The sequence below is a fragment of the Hemitrygon akajei genome, unplaced genomic scaffold, assembly GCF_048418815.1.
Source record: "Hemitrygon akajei unplaced genomic scaffold, sHemAka1.3 Scf000140, whole genome shotgun sequence".
NCBI classification, from domain to species: domain Eukaryota; kingdom Metazoa; phylum Chordata; class Chondrichthyes; order Myliobatiformes; family Dasyatidae; genus Hemitrygon; species Hemitrygon akajei.
In genome coordinates, this window is record NW_027332026.1 from 26,946 (window position 1) to 48,830 (window position 21,885).

Sequence of the window (21,885 nt, forward strand, 5' to 3'; positions counted from 1 at the left end):
AAGATAGGACAATCTATAATAACCATCTGGATATAATATTACAGGATAAACAAGCAGGAACAACTCCCTCAATAGACAAAACCATTCCCAACACACACACGTTCCTCGGCCAGTGCAGCACCTCACAACAGGCATTGTTTGTGTCATCAATCAGATAACTGAATTATTTTCTCTGTCATCTTCCAAATGTTGCTAATCTGTCATTCGTTGCCACACCCTGTTGCTGATTCCCTTCTCCTCATCATACGTTCTTACCCCGACCATCGTTCAGAACCTCAAACAATGCCCTGTGTGGACCCGCCTCTGGTTTCTGACCCTGCTCCGTTGAACACCCAACTAATGGTTTCCCATTCTGCTTTCAGTGTTTAGAGGACAGTGGTGTTTTCTAACAACCCTTTAGAAGCAGAGAAAATGACCCATAATGTGGAAATGAGCCCTGAATAGGGAGGTTAACAACCAATGCCATTCTTCCTCAGCCCAGAGATTTGAGGGGCGAAGAACATCTCAGACAGAACTGCAGACAGCTCGACTTCTTCAGTCTGCAGAAAATTCAAGGGAAACCTCTTCACCCACAGAGTGAGTGGAGAGTGAGGGAGATGAGAATGGAGTGAATGGAGAGTGAGAGATGAACAACAGGGGAGAATTTAAAAGGACTGTTGCAAACAGTATCACTGGCAGGGTCCAGCCGGCATGAGTTAACTCTCTACTGTACACTAGGTGTGTTATAAATTCACTAAATACCGGAGAGTTTAAAATAGAACTGATTTATTTGTCACAGATCCAGTCCCATTAAAGGTGAATATGCAGCAGAAGGAACTCCTCCCATGCCCAGTGACCAGGGTGCAGAACTGGGTGTGGTGAGCAGCAGCAATAATTGCAGAGTTCAGCACCGACAGTCACTCTCGAAATTGCATTCAGCAATGGTGATGGACAAATATCCAGCATGCAGCTCATTGAAACTTTCTCCCCAGTGTGAACCCGGTAGTGTGTCACAAGTGTAACATGCTGCAATGTTTCACTACTAATGTAATGGCCTCTCTGTAATGTTTCACTGCTGAGGTAACGGTTTCTATGTAGCAGAGATAACAGGGTTTTGGAGTGCGGTGCTATCCAATGAGAGAAATGTTCTTTCATTGAGTCTGGAAGAGAGATTTTCACGGTCACTTGCCGGGACAGATGAGAAAACACAAATGGAGAAAATGGGCCCTTATTTTTTCTTTACTAACCCTATAGTGAAAGTAAGAATTATAGAGCCCAGTCCTTTAATAACATATTGTGTATTGTTTGTTATTTCGGGGTACTGATTTGTAACAGGGGACACATCACGCAGCATCCACCCAAACAAGATTTCTTAAGTTTGGCCGTGCTGGGGGGGGGGGGGGGTGGGGGCGAACACCCCCTATATTAAGCTGCTAGGCGAATTGAGAGTTACATATGGTTACATGACTGAGTGAATCCCTTTCCACATTCACAGCAGGAGAAAGGACTCTACCCAGTGTGAACTCGCTGGTGTCTCTGTAGTTGAGATGACGAAGCGAATCCCTTCCCACAGTCTAAGCAGGTGTATGGTCTCTCCCCAGTGTGAACTGACCGGTGCGCTTGCAGGTGGGATGACTGAGTGAATCCTTTCCCACACTCTGAGCAGGTGAATGGCTTCTCCCCAGTGTGAACTCGCTGATGTTCCTTCAGTTGAGATGATGAAGTGAATCCCTTCCCACAGTCCGTGCAGGTGAATGGTCTCTCCCCAGTGTGAACTGACTGATGTCTCTGCAGGTTGGATGACACAGTGAATTTCTTCCCACAGACTGAGCAGGTGAACGGTTTCTCCCCAGTGTGAACTCGCTGATGTACCTTCAGTTTAGATGAATCAGTGAATCTCTTCCCACATTCTGAGCAGGTGAATGGCTTCTCCCCAGTGTGAACTCGCTGGTGTGTCAGTAGGCTGGAAGAGTTGATGAATCTCTTCTCACAGACTGAGCAGTTGAACAGCTTCTCCCCAGTGTGAACTCGCTGGTGTGTCAGTAGGCTGGAAGAGTTGATGAATCCCTTCCCACAGTCTGAGCAGGTGAACGGACGCTCCCCGGTGTGAACTCGCTGGTGAGCCATTAGGTCAGATGACCGAGTGAATCCCTTCCCACAGTCTGAGCAGGTGAACGGTTTCTCCCCAGTGTGAACTCGCTGATGTACCTTCAGTTTAGATGATTCAGTGAATCCCTTCCCACAGACTAAGCAGGTGAACGGCTTCTCCCCAGTGTGAACTTTCTGGTGTCTCTGTAGGTCAAATGACCGAGTGAATCCGATCCCACAGACTGAGCAGGTGAACGGCCTCTCTCCAGTGTGAACTCGCTGATGTCTCAGTAGGTGGGATGAGCAAGTGAATCCCTTCCCACAGTCTGAGCAGGTAAACGGCCACTCCCCGGTGTGAACATGCTGGTGGCTCAGTAGGTGACATGACCGAGTGAATCCCTTCCCACAGACTGAGCAGGTGAACGGTTTCTCCCCAGTGTGAACTGACTGATGTCTCTGCAGGCTGGATGACAAAGTGAATTTCCTCCCACAGACTGAGCAGGTGAACGGTTTCTCCCCAGTGTGAACTCGCTGATGTACCTTCAGTTTAGATGATTCAGTGAATCCCTTCCCACAGACTGAGCAGGTGAACGGCTTCTCCCCAGTGTGAACTTTCTGGTGGCTCTGTAGGGTGGATGACCAAGTGAATCTCATCCCACAGTCCGAGCAAGTGAACGGCCGCACCCCGGTCTGAACTCGCTGGTGTGCCATCAGGTCAGATGACAGAGTGAATCCTTTCCCAGAAATTCAGCAGATGACCAGCTTCTGACTGGTGTGTCCACAGGTGGGATGACAGACTAAGTGCTTTCTTACACACAGAACAGGTGAATGACCTTGTTCAGTGTGAACTTGCTGATGTACCTTCAGTTGAGATGACTGACTGAATCCATTCCCAATGTCTGAGCAGAAGAATGGGCTCTCCCCTGTGTAAAATGACGGGCGTGCCAGTTGGTCAAATGACTGAGTGAATCCTGCCCCGTAGTCTGATCAGGTAGGATGGTCGATTGAATCCCTTGCTTCACTTCTCAAATATCTAGACAGAGACAGGAAAACTGGTGTGCCATGTTTGAGCTTCCGGGAGACAAATTCCTTCTCGTTTTTAACCTGTAAAAAGATTTACAAAATCCATCACTGGGTGTAGGACAACACTTCGGAAGAGATTACTTGAGTTGCCAAGGTTTGATCCAGCATCACACTGTTACAGTGAGGTTCCACCCAAGTTGCACAGAGAAATCATCTTCTAACTGGGCACAGTGCTGGTATCTGAAATAACCAACAATTCCCTGATGCTCTTCTTGTTTCTATAGGAATGGGGCATTTCTGCGGTCTCCAGTTTGTGCCTTGGCTCAGTTTGGCTCCCTCCATTGGTATTATTCCCTGTTCCTGCTGAGCTGCATGGGTGCCTGGCCACACAGTAACTGAAAAATTCTCACACAAATAGTCTTTCTTGACGTGCAGCTGGGATTTTCTTATATGTATTATTAACTTAAAGTGCCACAATTTTAATGCCTTATAAAAATTTCTTGCTGAGATGAATGGTTGGTCCGCACAGCTGTTAAAGGTTCTTGCAGAAAAGTACCAACAAAGAAACAGGCCCTTTGGGCTATCTAGCTTGTGCTAAACTATTTAAACTCCCCACTCCCACACCCCAACCATTCAGGTACCTACACAAAACTCCTTAAATGTTGAAATCCAGCTCGCATTCACCATTTGTGTTGGCTGCTCATCCCACACCCAGATGACCATCTGTGTGAAGAAGTTTCCCCTCATGTTCCCCTTAACATTTCATCTTTCACCCTTAACCCATGGCCTCTGGTTGTAGTTCCACACCATCTCCGTGGTAAAAGCCAACTTGCATTTTATCTATGCCCCTCTATCACAATCAAATCTCCCCTCAATCTTCTACATTCCAAGGAATAAAGTCCTAACCTGTTCAATTTTTCCTCGTAATCCAAGTCCTCCAGACCTGGCAAAATCCTTGTGAATTTTCTCTGAACTCTCGGAACCTCTTTTACAACTTTCATCTATCTACTGTTGTCAGTGCTTTGGTTCATGAAGGCCAATGGGCTGAAATCTTTCTTTCCGTCTCTATCTAACTGTGATACCACTTTTAGTGAATTACAGACTTGTATTCCCAGGTCCCTTTCCTCTACAACACTCCTCAGTGCCCAACCAGTCACTGTATAAGACCTACACTGGTAGGTCCTACCAAAGTGCAACACCTCACACTTGTCTGCATTAAATTCCATTTTCCATTTCTCAAACCATTTTTCCAGCTGGTCCAGGTCGCACTGTAAGCCATGATAGTCTTCCTCGCTGTCCACTACACCCCAATCTTGGTGTCATCCACAAATTTACTGATCCAGTTAACCACACTATCATCCAGATTACTGATATAGATGACAAACAACAACAGATCAAGCACTGATCCCTATGACACACAACTAGTCACAGGCCTCCAGTCAGAGAGGCAATCATCTGCTACCACACTCTGGCTTCTCCCAAAGCCAGTGTCTCGTCCAATTTACTATCTCATCTTGAATGCTGAGTGACTGAACCTTCTTGACCAACCTCCCATATGAGACTTTGTCAAGTGCCTTGCCGAAGTCCATGTAGACAACATCCACTGCCTTGCCTTCATCCAATTTCCTGATAACTTCGAGAAACTCTATAAGATTGGTGAGCCATGAACTACCAAGCACAAAGCCATGTTGTCTATCCTTAATCAATTCACATCTATCCAAATACTTATATATCCATTTCCTGCACATAAGTTCCAATAACTTTCCCCCTACTGATGTCAAGCACACCAATGTACAATTTCTTAGTTTATTTTTAGAGCCTTTCTTGAACAGCGGAACAACATTGGTTGTCCTCCAATCCTCCAGTACCTCACCTGTCACTAAGGATGATTTAAATATCTGTGCTTGGGCCCCGACAACTTCTGCACTTGTCTTCCAAAGGGTCCGAGGGAACAATTTGTCAGGCCCTGGGGATTTATCCATGGCAATTTGCCTTCAGATGGCAAACCTCTGTAATCTGTACGGTGTCCATGAAGTTGATGCTGCTTTGCCTCACTTCTATAGACTCTGTGTCCATCTCCTGAGTAAATACGAATGCAGAAAAAATCTCCCCCATCTATCTTGTCTCCTCATATGGATTACCATTCTGATTTTGTAAAGGATTAATTTTTTCCCTTGCAATCTTTTTGCACTTAACATAAATGCAGAATCCATGAGGATTCTCCTTCACCTTGTCTGCTGGGGCAACCTCATGCCTTCTTTCATCAGTGTTCACTTGAATTTCCTGTATCTCATAAGTAGCCCATTTGTTCCTATCTGCCTGTATGCACCTCCTTTTTATTGATCTGGGAGATGAAAGCCAAAGGGGTGATAGAGCTGCATGGTGGGGGGTGGGGCATGGGGGGGTTCAACTAACGTCCCAGGGGGAATGACAGAACAGATAGAGGAGGGGTTTTGGAGACAGATGTTGTTCAGACCTCAGACAAGGTCAGGAATGAAAAACGTTGAGCATGGTGCAGTGAATGTGCTGAGCCCTGTATATCTCAATGCAAGGAGCGTGATAGGAAAGGTGGATGTGTTCAGGGAATGGATCAACACCTGGAATTATGACACTAGGATCTGGCAGCTGTTGACTGGGACAGGCTGCTTTATGGCAAAGGTGTGCTTGGTAAGTGGGAGGCCTTCAAAGTGAAATTTTGAAAGTGCAAAGTGGGTATGTGCTTCTCAGAATAAAAGATACAGATAGAAACTGTAGGGAACCTTGGATTTCAAGAGATATTGAGACCCTGGTGAAGCACAAAATGGAGTTGCACAACAGGGATAGGCAGGCAGGTTCTTACAGAGTATAAGAAATGCAAGGAGATGGTGGTGGACTTTAGGAGATCTAGGCCTCATATGGAGCCAGTAATCATTAATGGAGAATGTGTGGAGCAGGTTAAGACCTACAAGTATCTGGGAGTACAGTTAGACGAGAAGCTAGACTGGACTGCCAACACAGATGCCTTGTGCAGGAAGGCACAGAGTCGACTGTACTTCCTAAGAAGGTTGGCGTCATTCAATGTCTGTAGTGAGATGCTGAAGATGTTCTATAGGTCAGTTGTGGAGAGTGCCCTCTTCTTTGTGGTGGCGTGTTGGGGAGGAAGCATTAAGAAGAGGGACGCCTCACGTCTTAATAAGCTGGTAAGGAAGGCGGGCTCTGTCGTGGGCAAAGTACTGGAGAGTTTAACATCGGTAGCTGAGCGAAGGGCGCTGAGTAGGCTACGGTCAATCATGGAAAACTCTGAACATCCTCTACATAGCACCATCCAGAGACAGAGAAGCAGTTTCAGCGACAGGTTACTATCGATGCAATGCTCCTCAGACAGGATGAAGAGGTCAATACTCCCCAATGCCATTAGGCTTTACAATTCTACCGCCAGGACTTAAGAACTTTTTAAAAGCTATTATTAATGCTTTTTGAGATAGTGATTTAGATGCATATCATATTTTTTACTGAGTTAAGTATTGTATGTAATTAGTTTTGCTACAACAAGTGTATGGGACATTGGAAAAAAAGTTGAATTTCCCCATGGGGATGAATAAAGTATCTATCTATCTATCTATCTATCTAAATCAGGATGGCTAAAAGAAGGCATGAGATTCCCCTCGCAGAAAAGATGGAGGATAATCCTCAGGGATTCTAGATATAGAGTAAGAGCAGAAGGATTGCAAGGCAATCTGGAAGACCGGAATGGTAACCCACGTGTGGAACCAAAGCAGATGGAGGAGATCTTAATTTTTTTTACCTCTATTTACTCAGGAGATGGACACAGGGTCTATGGGTATGTTTGGAAAAGCAGCATTAAAATCCTGGTCCCTGTACAAATTAAAGAACAGGAGATGTTTGCTGTCCTGAGGCAGATGAGAGTGGATAAATTTCCAGGGCATGACAAGGTGCTCCCTCGGACCCTACAGGAGGCAAGTGCAGAAATTGTCGGGATCCCTAGCAGAGATAATTAAATTATCCTTGGTGATGGGGGGATGTACAAAAGGATTGGAGAACAGCCAATGTTGTTTCAATGAATGACACAAGGCAAAGTGTAGTTGTAGGTGGGTCATATCCTGCATGGAGGTCGGTGACCAGTGTTGAGCCTTGGGGATCTGTTCTGGGACCCCTACTCTTTGTGATTTTTATAAATGACCTGGATGAGGAAGTGGAGGGATAGGTTGGTAAGTTTGTTGATGACACAAAGGTTGGAGGTGTTATGGATAGTGTGGTGGGCTGTCAGAGGTTACAGTGGGACATTGATAGGATGAGAAACTGGGCTGAGAAGTGACAGATGGAGTTCAACTCAGAGAATTGTGAAGTGGTTTATTTTGGCAAGTCAAATATGATGGCAGAATATAGTATTAATGGTAAAACTCTTGGCAGTGTGGAGGATCAGAGGGATCTTGGGGTCCGAATCCATAGGACACTCAATGCAGCTGCGAAGGTTGACTGTGTGGTTAAGAAGGTGTATGGTGTATTGGCCTTCATCAATCATGGAACTGAATTTGGGAGCCAAGAGGTAAAGTTGCAGCTATATTGCACCCTGGTCAGACCCCACTTGGTGTACTGTGCTCAGTTCTGGTCGCCTCACTACAGGAAGGATGTTGAAGCCATACAAAGGGTGCAGAGGAGATTTACAAGGATGTTGCCAGGATTGGGGAGCATGCATTATAAGAACAGGTTGAGTGAACTCGGCTTTTTCTCCTTGGAGCAAAGGAGGATGAGAGGTGACCTGATAGAGTTGTACAAGATGATGAGAGGCATTGATCGTGTGGATAGTCAGAGGCTTTTTGCCAGGTCTGAAATAGCTGACACAAGAGGACACAGGTTCAAGATGCTGTGGAGTCGGTACAGAGGAGATGTCAGCGGTAAGTTTTTTACTCAGAGAGAGGTGAGTGTGTGCAACAACAGTGGTGGAGGCGGATATGATAGGGTATATTAAGAGGCTTTTAGATAGGTACATGGAGCTTAGTAAAATAGAGGGCTATAGGTAAGCCTAGTCATTTCTAAGTTAGGCACATGTACGGCTCAACTTTGTGGGCCAAAGGCTGTAGGTTTTCTATGTTTCGCTGTTTAACATAGAACATAGAAATCTACAACATATTACAGACCCTTCAGCCCACAAAGTTGTGCCAACCATGTAACCTACTCTGGAAACTGCCTAGAGTTTCCCCAACGCATAGACCTCTATTTTTCTAAGCTCCATGTACCTGTCTAAGGGTGTCATAAAAGACCCTATTGTATTCGCTTCCACCACCGCTGCTGGCAGTGCATTCCACACACCCACCACTCTCTGTGTGAAAAACTTACCCCCGACATCCCCTTGGCACACATTTTCAAGCAACCTAAAATTCTGTCCCCTCGTGTTAGCCACTTCTGCCCTGGGAAAAAGCCTCTGCCTATCCACATGATCAATGCCCCTCATCATCTTATACACCTAAAAACGGTTCTAAACATAATCAAGGAAATTATACATTGCTTTGAGGATTTGTTCAAAGCATACACAATTATGAGGGTACAGATAGGGTAAAAGCAAGCAATTGTTTCCACTTAGGATGGATGTGATGATAACCAGAGGTCATGGGTAAGTGGGGAAGTTGAAAATTCAAGGGGAACATGTGGAAAAACCCTTCACTGAAATGGTTGTGAGAGTGTGGAATGAGATGCCAGCACAAGTGGTTCATGCCAGCTCAATTTCAGCATTTAAGAGGAGTTTGGATGGGTAGCTGGGTGGTAGGGGTATGGAGGGCTGTGATCCCAGTGTAGGATGTTGCATCAGAGAGTTTAAAAATTTTCAGCATTGTCTGGATGGGCCAAATTGGGGGGGGGGGGGGGTTTCATGTAACTTCTCCATGTCCCTATGACAGAGAAGCTGGCCAAACTTGATTGGAAGGGGAGACTGGTAGGAATGACGATGGAGCAGTAATGGCTGGAGTTTTTGGGATCAACTCGGGAGCTGAGTGATCGATACATCCCAAAGAAGTGGAAGCATTGGAAAGGCAGGAGGACACAACCATGACTGAAATGAGAAGCCAAAGCCAACATAAATGCCAAAGAGAGGGTAAATAATAGAACAAAAATGATTGGAAAGTTTTAGAAACCAACAGAAGACAAGAATCTCCGGGTCCTGACAGGATATTCCCTAGGACGTTGAGGGAAGTTAGTGTAGAAACAGTAGGGGCTCTGACAGAAATATTTCAAATGTCATTAGAAACGGGCATGGTGCCGGAGGATTGGCGTATTGCCCATGTGGTTCCATTGTTTAAAAAGGGTTCCAAGAGTAAACCTAGCAATTATAGGGCTGTCAGTTTGACGTCAGTGGTGGGTAATTTAATGGAAAGTATTCTTAGAGATGGTATGTATAATTATCTGGATAGACAGGGTCTGATTAGGAATAGACAGCAGGAATTTGAGCGTGGAAGGTCATATTTGACAAATCTTATTGAATTTTTTGAAGAGGTTACGAGGAAAGTTGACGAGGGTAAAGCAGTGGATGTTGTCTATATGGACTTCAGTAAGGCCTTTGACAATGTCCCACACAGGAGGTTAGTTAAGAAGGTTTAATCGTTAGGTATCAATATTGAAGTAGTAAAATGGATTCAACAGTGGCTGGATGGGAGATGCCAGACAGTAGTGGTGGATAACTGTGTCAGGTTGGAGGCCGGTGACTAGTGCTGTGCTTCAGGGATCTGTATTGGGTCCAATGTTGTTTGTCATATACACTAATGATCTGGATGATGGGGTGGTAAATTGGATTAGTAAGTATGCAGATGATACTAAAGTAGGTGGCATTGTGGATAATGAAGTAAGTTTTCAAAGTATGCAGAGAGATTTAGGCCAGGTAGAAGAGTGGGCTGAACAATGGCAGATGGAGTTTAATGCTGATAAGTGTGAAGTGCTACATTTTGGTAGGAATAATCCAAATAGGTCATACATGGTAAATGGTAGGGCATTGAAGAATGCAGTAGAACAGAGTGATCTAGGAATAATGGTGCATAGTTCCCTGAAGGTGAAATGTCATGTGGATAGGGTGGTGAAGAAAGCTTTTGGTATGCTGGCCTTTATAAATCAGAGCATTGAGTATAGGAGTTGGGATGTAATGTTAAAGTTGTACAAGGCTTTGGTAAGGCCAAATTTGGAGTATTGTTTACAGTTCTGGTCACCAAATTATAGGAAAGATGTTAACAAAATAGAGAGAGAGAGTACAGAGAAGATTTACTAGAATGTTACCTGGGTTTCAGCACCTATGTTACAGGGAAAGGTTTAACAAGTTAGGTCTTTATTCTTTGGAGAGTAGAAGGTTGAGGGGGGACTTGATAGAGGTATTTAAAATAATTAGGGGGATAGATTGAGTTGACGTGGATAGGCTTTTTCCATTGAGAGTAGGACAAATTCAAGCAAGAGGACATGATTTGAGAGTCAGGTGGCAAAAGTTTCAGGGTAACACAAGGGGGAATCTCTTTACTCAGAGAGTGGTAGTTGTGTGGAACGAGCTTCTAGTAGAAGTGGTAGAGGCACATTCGGTATTGTCATTTAAAGTAAAATTGTATAGGTATATGGACAGGAAAGGGATGGAGGGTTATGGGCTGAGTGCGGGCCAGTGGGACTAAGTGAGAGTAAACATTCAGCACAGACTAGAAGGGCTGAGATGGCCTGTTTCCGTGCTGTAATCGTTATATGGTTATAACTAAAATAAAGATCAGGTATGCTCAGGGCACTGAATTATGATTTGTAGTCACTAATGAGTCTTGGTTGCACCTACCAGTCTGAGGCATTTACAGGAATAAAATATCCGGGGCCACTATATCTTTTGAAAACCAAGGTTCCCTGCACCAGTTACCTTTCAACTTTTAATTTTGCAGGCACATACAAACTCCACAGATTCAAAATTCCACTGCTGAAGGACACCCATTTACCAAGTACTCCTTCGACAGAAAACATCCTGACCCAGTCCATACTTCAGATCCTTTCTGTTAACATCCAAATTGACCTTTCTCCTATGTAGAATCTCAACCTGTGTCCCAGACCTCTCTTTTTTCCATATTTACTTGGAATCTCATGGCATTATGATCACTAAATACAAAGTGTTCCCATACACTAATTTCTGTCACTAGCCCTCGATCATTCCGTAATAGCATATTGCACACTTCTATGTTGGGAATTCTACATACTGATTAAGGACACATTTGCAAAATTCTACCCCAGCTAGTGCTTTTGCAGGATGGGAGACACAGTCAATATTTGGAAAGTTAAAATCGCTTACCATATCAACCTTTGTTTCTTGGCACGGTCTGTGATCTGTCTACACATTTGTTCCTCTAGGGGACTCCGCCTCCCAGCTATGGACATGTCGGACACAGCCGCTTCTTGTCCGTCTTTAATCTCTCCCTTTTCCGATTTATACTTAGAAATTTCAACCTTATTCAGTCGGATCAAATATAATTATGGCCACTCTCAGAAGCGCCATAAGAAATACGGACCCGGGCAATGGGAAAATTAAGAAAACTGACGAATTCTCGGAGGAACCCACTCCCGGGTAAAGAGACTAAAATCTCAAATCAGCAATATCAGCATTGAGATAACTCAACTAAAAGAGAAAATCGAAGGAAAAGTTGACTCTTTGAGCCTTGATCTTAAAGAAGTTAGTCGAAATACTTTGGACCTTTCTTCTCGTTTGGAAAAAGCCCAACAAAGGATCATTGATCTTGGAGCTCGATCACATCGGAACAATATTCGAATTGTTGGATTAAAAGAGAAATCAGAATTGGCCGACACACTGGATTATTTCGCAAAAAATGCTTCAGTCTTTATTTCCAGAGGTTTGCTTACAGCCTTCAGATATTAAAATGGCTCACAGAATCGGCACTTTAAAATTTTTGGATCAAGGTAAAAACAGACATATTGTTGTGCGTTTTCTCCGTTTCAGAGACAAAGAACGTATTATTAAGCTTGTGAGAAAAAAAAGACCTTTTCAGTATCTGAATTCAGACATTCGCTTTTTTGAAGATTTTCCACGTGAAGTTGTGTTATTTATTTATTTATTAAAATTTTCGAAAATTACAAAGAATAAATGTGATGATAAACTAGTGAGAAATATAATATTAACCCTCCCCTTAACCCTCCCCCTCTTAACCCTTATCTAAAGAAAGAAAAAAAAGAGAGAAAGATTGCCTGGATATCGGAGGATCCCCACATGCTCCATGGAGTTCAAAATAATTTTAAGATTTATTTTTACTTTTCCCAATTACTTTATAATTTTATCTTCAAAGGACCTATGTATTTAATCCTATCTTTTGTAGGTATGGGAGCTAAATCTTCAAAAATATATCATATTCATTTCTTAGATTGTATGTAATTTTTTCAAGTGGAATACAACTATGTATTTCATTATTCCAATGATCCATAGTTAAATATAAATCAGATTTCCAAATAACTGTGATAACTTTTTTGGCTACTGCCAATGCAATTTTTATAAATTTTTTCTGACACTTATTCAATTTAAGTTTCGGTATCGTCTCTTCAATGTCTCCTAATAAAAATAATACTGGACTATGTGGGAGTTGCACTCCAGTGATTTGTTCCAATAAAAGTCTTAGATTTATCCAAAATGGTTGAATTTTAAAACAAGACCAAGTAGAATGTAAAAAAGTACCAATTTCTTGATTACATCGAAAACATTGGTCAGACATATTTGAATTTAATCTATTTATTTTCTGTGGTGTTATATATGATTGACGTAAAAAATTATATTGTATTAATCTAAGTCGAATATTTATTGTATTTCTCATACTATCAGAACCTAATCTTGACCAGTTTTTTCCATCAATTTTAACATTCAAATCAATTCCCATTTTTGTCTTGACTTATGAATTCCTGATTTAATTGTCTGTTTTTGAATCAAATTATACATACAAGATGTAAATGTTTTAATTTTTCCTTTTTGAATTAATATTTCTATTTCACTAGATTTTGGCATCAACATTGTTTGACCCAACTTTTCTTGTAAATAAGCCTTTAATTGAAAATAACAGAAAAGAGTGTTATTTGATATTTTATATTTATTTTTTAATTGATCAAACGACATCAATAGATAGATAGATAGATAGATAGATAGATAGATAGATAGATACTTTATTCATCCCCATGGGGAAATTCAACTTTTTTTCCAATGTCCCATACACTTGTTGTATACCTCCTTCAAAACAATCACCTATATATTTAATCCCCTTTTGGAACCAATTAGTAAAAGTTTATTATCCATTGTAAAAGGAATAAACCTATTTTGAATTAAAGTTCTTTTTGCTAATAGAGATTTCTTTATCTCATCTAACATCGGTAGCTGAGCGAAGGGCGCTGAGTAGGCTACGGTCAATTATGGATAACTCTGAACATCCTCTACATAGCACCATCCAGAGACAGAGAAGCAGTTTCAGCGACAGGTTACTATCGATGCAATGCTCCTCAGACAGGATGAAGAGGTCAATACTCCCCAATGCCATTAGGCTTTACAATTCTACCACCAGGACTTAAGAACTTTTTAAAAGCTATTATTAATGCTTTTTGAGATAGTGATTTAGATGCATATCATATTTTTTTTACTGAGTTAAGTATTGTATGTAATTAGTTTTGCTACAACAAGTGTATGGGACATTGGAAAAAAAGTTGAATTTCCCCATGGGGATGAATAAAGTATCTATCTATCTATCTATCTATCTATCACATTTACCTTATTCCATAAATCAATCAAGTGTCTTAATATAGGAGATGTTTTTTCCCCCGTATCCATTTGGATTCCCATTTATATATAAAATCTTCTGGTATGTTTTCTCCTATCTTATCTAATTCTATTCTAATCCATGCCATTTTTTCTTCATCAAAAAAAGACGCAATAAATCTAAGTTGATTTGCTTTATAATCATTCTTAAAATTTGGAAGTTGTAACCCTCCTAAATCAAATTTACATGTCAATTTTTCCAATGATATTCTTGACATCTTTCCTTTCCAAAGAAATTTCCTTACATATTTATTCAGTTCTTGAAAAAACTTCTGAGGTAATTGTATTGGTAAAGTTTGAAATAAATATTGTAATTTAGGAAATATATTCATTTTTACAGCATTAACTCTACCTATTAATGTTATTGGTAACATCATCCATTTATCAAGATCCTCTTTTATTTTTTTTAATAATGGCAAATAATTTTGTTTATATAATTTTTTTACATCATTATCAACTCTAATACCTAAATATTTTATCCCATCTATTGACCATCAAAATTGAGTTACTAATCAACATTGATTATAATTTCCTTTGGTAAGGGGTAAAATTTCACTTTTATCCCAATTTACTTTGTACCCTGATACTTTCCCATATTCTTCCAATCTAAAAGATAATCTTTGCAAAGATTGCAATGAGTTTGTTAAATAAATCAAAACATCATCAGCAAATAAATTAATCTTATATTCTTCTTGATCAACTCTAAAGCCCCCAATGTCTGATTCTGTTCTAATTAATTCAGCTAATGGTTCTATTGCCAATACAAATAAAGCAGGTGATAATGGGCAGCCTTGTCCAGTTGACCTCGTTAAGCAAAACGGTGTTGAAATCTGACCATTTGTAACTATTTTAGATTGAGGATTAGTATTTAAGGTTTTAATCCATTGTATAAAAGATTTTCCTAACTCATATTTTTCCAATACCTTAAATAAAAAAAATCCCATTCCAATCTATCAAATGCTTTTTCTGCATCCAAAGCAACTGCCACACTCATTTCCTCTCTTTTTTGTGCCAAATGAATTATACTAAGTAACCGGATTATATTATCCATTGATGGTCTGTTTTTAATAAAACCTGTTTGATCCAATTGTATTAATTTTGGTAAATATTTAGATATTCTTCTAGATAAAATTTTTGTTATTATTTTATAATCTGTATTCAACAAAGAAATAGGCCTATATGATGTTGGTTTTAAAGGATCTCTATCTTTTTTTGGCAATACAGTTATGATCGCTGTTAAAAAAGATTGTGGGAGTTTATGCATTCTTTCCATTTGGTATATTAATTCCATAAAAGGTGGAATTAATAAATCTTTAAATTTTTTATAAAATTCAGGAGGAAAACCATCTTCTCCTGGGGATTTATTACTCTGAAATGATCCTAAAGCTTCTTCAACCTCTTTTAATGTAAATGGCATATCTAATCCTTTCTGTTCTTCCAAATTTAATTTTGGAAGGGTTACTTGTGATAAAAATTTATCTATCTCAGCAATCTTATTTTGTGATTCTGATAGTTCAGTATAAATTTTTTTTAAAAGTTTCATTAATTTCTAAAGGTTTATAAGTAACCTTATTTACACTTGTTCTAATTGCATTTATTGTTTTAGAAGCCTGTTCTGTTTTCAACTGCCAAGCAAGAATTTTATGTGATCTTTCACCTAATTCGTAATATTAGTTCTCATAATTACTTTTTCTGTATGATATGTCTGGAGTGTATTATATTGTAGTTTTTTATTAACAAGTTGTCTTCGTTTTTCTTCTGTCATATATCTTTGAGATTCTTTTTCTAACTTTATGATATCTTTTTCCAATTGATCTATTTCTGCCATGTATTCCTTAATTTTAGATGTATAACTTATAATCTGACCCTTTAAATATGCTTTCATCACTTCCCATAATACAATTTTATCCTCAACTGAATGTAAATTTGTATCCAAAAAAAATTGAATCTGTTTTTTCATAAAATCACAAAAATCTTGACGTTTTAATAAAATTGAATTAAATCTCCATCTATAAATCGATTCCTCCTTATCCATCATTATCATTGTCATTATCAAGGGGGAATGATCTGACAGTATTCTTGCTTTATATTCCACACTTTTCACTCATAATACTTTTTGATAATAAAAAAAATCAATCCTTGAGTAAGTTTTATGTCTATTTGAATAAAATGAATAATCTCTTTCTCTTGGATTAATTTTCCTCCATATATCAATCAGGTTTAAATCTTTCATTAATGATAAAGTTAGTTTTATTACTTTTGATTTTGTAGCAATTTTAGTTGACCTATCCAAAACTGGATCTAAACAAAAATTAAAATCTCCACCTATTAATATTTTATCATGTGCATCAGCCAGGTTCAAAAAAACATCTTGTATGAATTCTGCATCATTTTCATTTGGTGCATAAATGTTCATAAAAGTCCATAATTCTGAAAAAATTTGACAATGTATAATCACATATCTCCCCCAGAATCAATTATTACATTTTGTATTTTAATTGGTAAAGATTTATTAACCAAAATTGCAACTCCTCTCGATTTTGAATTAAATGAAGCTGCAATGACATTTCCAACCCAATCCCTCTTAATTTCTTATGTTCTGTTTCTGTTAAATGTGTTTCTTGTAAAAAAGCTATATCTCCTTTCATTTTCTTAATATATGTTAAAACTCTTTTTCTTTTCACAGGTCCATTAATTCAATTAACATTAGAACTTAAAAAATTAAGTAAATTAATCATTCATAATACCTTGGGAACTCTTTAAAATTCTCCATGTTGCTATGAGTTTCTCCCCAACCATCCAGGCAAAAAAGAAGAAAAATAGAAGAAAGATAACTAATATATACGAAAAAAAAACAAAGTACCCCCCCCACTAATGTTGCGAATAAAAAGAACACAACATTACCCCCCCACCATTTTACGGGTCATGGCAATCGCCATGATTGTACACGTGAAACTCGCAGCTATCGATCAGGAGCTCTTCCCGCTCCCCCGCAAAAAAAAAAGAAAATATATTAGTGAAGAAAAAAAAAGAAAATAATTAATGTCTCTACTCCCAATTAATACCCAACTTTTTTTTTTATAAATGGCCGTCAAATCCAACCTTGTTTCAGTCTTCATCATTAGTCCATTTCATTTCTATAATTCTTTACTTCTTTGTGGACATCAGGTAATTCTTGTACAAATTTCTCCGCTTTCCGGTAGTCAACGAAAAAACTTCTTTCTTCATTATCCAGGAAAATTATCAATTTTGCTGGATAGCTCAATAAAAATTTATAGCCCTTTACCCATAAAGATTTTTTCACTGGATTAAATTCCTTCCACCTCTTCAGAAGATCGTAACTTATGTCTGGATAAAAAAGAAACTCTTTTCCTCCTATTATCAATGGCCCATTTCTCTTTTTAGCACCTTGAGTAGCTGCCTTCAAGATCATTTCTTTATCTTGGTACCTTAAACATTTTATCAAAATTGATCTTGGATTTTGATCTTGTTGAGTTCTTGGTCTTAAAGCTCTGGGTAACATTCTACTAAATCTCCTCTGTACTCTCTCTATTTTGTTGACATTTTTCCTTTAGTTCGGTGACCAGAACTGCACACAATACTCCAAATTTTCCTCACAAATGACTTGTACAATTTTAACATTACGTCCCAAATCCTATACTCAATGCTCTGATTTATAAAGTCCAGCATACAAAACACTTCCTTCACCACCCTATCCACATGAGATTCCACCTTCAGGGAACTGTGCACCATTATTCCTAGATCACTCTGTTCTACTGCATTCTTCAATGCCCTACCATTTACCATTTATGTTCTATTTGGATTATTCCTACCAAAATGTAGCATCTTACACTTATCAGCATTAAAATCCATCTGCCCATCTCCATCGTTCAGCCCACGCTAAATCTCTCTGGCCTAAATCTCCCTGCAAGCTTTGAAAGCCTAGTTCATTATCCACAACACCACCTACCTTAGTATCATCTGCATACTTACTAATCCAATTTACCACCCCATCATCCAGATCATTAATGTATATGACAAACAACATTGGACCCAATACAGATCCCTGAGGCACACCACTAGTCACCGGCCTCCAACCTGACAAACAGTTATCCACCACTACTCTCTGGCATCTCCCATCTAGCCACTGTTGAATCCATTTTACTACTTCAATATTAATACCTAACGATTAAACCTTCCTAACTAACCTTCCGTGTGGAACCTTGTCAAAAGCCTTACTGAAGTCCATATAGACAACATCCACTGCTTTACCCTCGTCAACTTTCCTCGTAACCTCTTCAAAAAATTCAATAAGATCTGTCAAATATGACCTTCCACGCACAAATCCATGCTGACTATTCCTAATCAGACCCTGTCTATCCAGATCATTATATATACCATCTCCAACAATACTTTCCATTAATTTACCCACCACTGACGCCAAACTGACAGGCCTATATTTGCTAAGTTTACTTTTAGAACCCTTCTTAAACAATGGAACAACATGAACAATACGCCAATCCTCTGGCACCATCCCCGTTTCTAATGACATTTGAAATATTTCTGCTATTTCTACACCAACTTCCCGCAATGTCCTAGGCAATATCCCGTCAGGACCCGGAGACTTATCACTTTTATATTCTTTAAGAGTGCCAGTACTTCCTCCTCTTGAATTGTCGTAGTTCCCAGAACTTCCCTACTTGTTTCCCTTACCTTGCACAATTCAATATCCTTCTCCTTAGTGAATACCGAAGAAAAGAAATTGTTCAAAATCTCCCCCATCTCTTTCGGCTTCACACATAGCTGTCCACTCTGATTCTCTAAGGGACCAATTTTATCCCTCACTATCCTTTTGCTATAAATATAGTTGTAGAAACACTTCGGATTTATTTTCACCTTACTTGCCAAAGCAACCTCATATCTTCTTTTAACTTTTCTAGTTTCTTTCTTAAGATTCTTTTTACATTCTTTATATTCCTCGAGCACCTCATGTGCTCCATGCTGCCTATATTTATTGTAGATCTCCCTCTTTTTCTGAACCAAGTTTCCAATATCCCTTGAAAACCACGGCGCTCTAAAACTTTTAACCTTTCCTTTCAACCTAATAGGAACATAAAGACTCTGTACCCTCAAAATTTTACCTTTAAATGTAGATGTGAACTTCCCACTATTCAGGACATTTACAAAGACAGTTGCGCAAAAAGGCCTGAAGGATCACCCCAACCACAAACTGTTCCAGCTGCCACCATCCGGGAAACGGTATCACAACATAAAAGCCAGGCCCTACAGGCTCTGGGACAGCTCCTTCCACCAAGTTATCAGACTGATTAGTTTATGCTGATACAATTGTATTGACTGTCCTTACTATAATTACTATATATTACACATTGCACATTTAGATAGAGAAGTAATGTAAAGATTTCTACTCCTCAGATATACGAAGGGAATCAGTCATTTCAATTCACCCTCTCCACTGTCTGTTCTGGCATTCTACTCCACCTTAGTTTAACCCCCCCCCCCCCCACACAGCACACCCTAGCACTAGCAAGCCTTACCACTAGGATCTTAGACCTCTGTTAGTTTTAATTCCCTAACAAGCAAATCAGCTATCAGCCCTTTGACATTCCTCTGTGAGGTAATCCCCCTTAACAGTTTCTAAAGTGTTCTACCTGTTGTTACAGGGGATGGCCAGAAGAGTACTCTGTGATGGCTATTTAACCTCTATCTCCTTCCTGACTGTCACACAGTTCCCTGTGTCCTGCACCTTGGGTGCAACTCATCTCTCTTCTTGTCATATCTATCACCCCCTCCAACTCCCGGATGATCTGGAATTCATGCATTTCAAGTTTCAGCTCCCTGATGTTCAGGGCTACAAGCTGCAGCTGGATGCACAATTTGTAGGTGAGGGCATCAGGGACACTGGAGGTCTCCCCACCTTCCCACCAATGTCCCCTCTAATTTGTAATGACCGGTGTTTCGAAAAATCTTGTGCTGTGCAATTTTTACCCACTGACAACATGTGTACACTGAATTTTAAATAGAGAGGTATTTATTTTAACAGCTAGAAAAACACTGTTAATCAGAACTTTGATCTCCTCTAGGTTTGATTGAGTTCATCTGCACTCTCACACAGCCTGTGTAGCAGGACTGCAGAGGATAATGAAGGATTTTCTCACTCCAGCTTTTGCACACCATCCATATCTGATTTGCTTGCTAAATGATGATTTAAGAAGTCAGATTTCCAAGTATCACTCCACTTCCTCCCACTTGTAAGTTCTCCAGCAACTTCTGCATCGCCACAATACTCATAGATTTCTGTATTGTACATAAATATTTCCCCTGAACCCTCCACCTGACAGTGTTGAACTCATTGTTGGCAATGCCAGTGAATATGAAGGGAAGGGCACTGTCTGGAGTCTGGCAGCTTTGTGATGTGAAAGATACTTGTTGCCCAGGGCAAAAGTGTTTGATATCATTATGTACCCAGACAGAATGGATCAAAACATGTTCTCACCGGTAGAAAAGTTCAGAACAACAGGAGATAGAACAAGCAACACACATAAAATGCTGGAGGAACTCAGCAGGCCAGACAGCATCTATGGGAAAGAATACTAATGCTGAGTTCCTCCAGCATTTTGGATGTGTTGCTTGGATTTTCAATGTCTGCACATTTTCTCTTGTTTGTGATTGGAGGTAGAACAAATGTGATTTTCTCAATTGGTGATGTAAAAGATTTTGTTCCCTTTCTCCGAGTTCCTAATCCTTGCATTCAGAAAGCTGGAGCTCAGCTCATCGGTTCCCACTCCCTCATCAACTGGAAGCTCCCCGGGGCTCGTGTACGGATCGTTGGGCTGAGAGAGAGGGAAAAGAACAGAACTGTCCCGGGGTTACGGTGGTCCGGAATCCAGAGCAATTGCCCCGAATTCGGGGCTGAAAGAACGCGCCACGATTTCTTTCTTACCTGGAGCCGAAATCCTGAGGCCTTTTGTGTACTGCGCATGCGCAATATTCGGGAGCCGCCCGCAATCCTGACGCCTGCGCATTCGATCGGTGCTTCAGTGACGGCGAAAATTGTGACGCAGAGCATTCTGGGTAATCACGGTGCCATTAAAAGTTTCTGCAAGCTCCGGTTCCATGCCTATACCTCAGGTTTTTTATTGTGTAGAAAACTCAGCAGCTCTTTTAACGCAAAAATACAGCTCCCATAAACAATGTACTTAATAACAGCAACCTTTCCGCATGTCTAATGCCGAAGGAGAACATTCTTACAAATGCAGTTTGGAAACACAGGAGATTCTGCTGTTGCTGGAAATATAAAAACGCACACACACAAAATGCAGGAGGAACTCTGCAGTTCAGGCAGCAGGTAAGCAGAGGAGTACTCAGTCTAGACATGCTAAAGGGGGTCAGCCTAAACGTTGTCTATTTATTACTCTTTGCACTTGCTGCCTGATCTGATAATTTCCACCAGTATTTTGCAGAAATTAACCATCCTTTTGCTTTTCGATCGACCAGTTTCAAAATGTTTCGGATCTTTCATTTGTAGCCACATCCTGCTGGTCTGATTCCTCTTCTTCCTACTCCTTGTAAATCCTAAGCCCTATCTCTTTCTGGAGCCCCAAAGCCCTGACTCAAGCTGGCAACTCCGGTTTCTTACTCTGCTCCATCGAACATTCACTCTCTAGTCTGCTGTCAGAGTTTGGAGGCGCATTGCAACAATCCAGCTGTCTGAGGCACAATCCTTTGAAATGAGTGAAAATGACACAAAACTTTGAAAAGAGCAGGGAAGAATGAGTTTAACCACCTTAGTCCAGAGCTCTGAAGAACGTTAAAACCACAGTAAGCTCATCTGAAATGGCTAAATGAGGGGGCATGGTTTTAAGGTGCTTGGAAGAAGTTGCAAAGGATATGTCAGAGGTAAGTTTTTCCACACAAAGTGTGGTGGGTGTGTGAAATGCACTGCCGGTGACAGTGTTGGAGTGGGATACAACGGG

The 21,885-nt window shown here is 40.3% G+C and overlaps 1 protein-coding gene across 1 annotated transcript; it reads right to left on the minus strand.

Moving 5' to 3' along the window:
• Positions 1 to 7: 7 nt before the first annotated feature.
• LOC140723846 (uncharacterized) lies at positions 8 to 20,867 on the minus strand. The gene is made up of 2 exons (XM_073038405.1): positions 20,853 to 20,867; positions 8 to 3,171 (listed from the first exon to the last, which is right to left on the minus strand). Exon 2 carries the CDS (start codon positions 2,776 to 2,778, stop codon positions 1,489 to 1,491), a length of 1,290 nt encoding a protein of 429 aa, XP_072894506.1. The 5' UTR covers positions 2,779 to 3,171; positions 20,853 to 20,867; the 3' UTR covers positions 8 to 1,488.
• Positions 20,868 to 21,885: the final 1,018 nt, after the last annotated feature.

Coding starts and splice junctions, on each gene's coding strand:
- LOC140723846 (XM_073038405.1), bottom strand. CDS start 2,778: ATGGCACACCAGCGAGTTCAGACCGGGGTGCGGCCGTTCACTTGCTCG.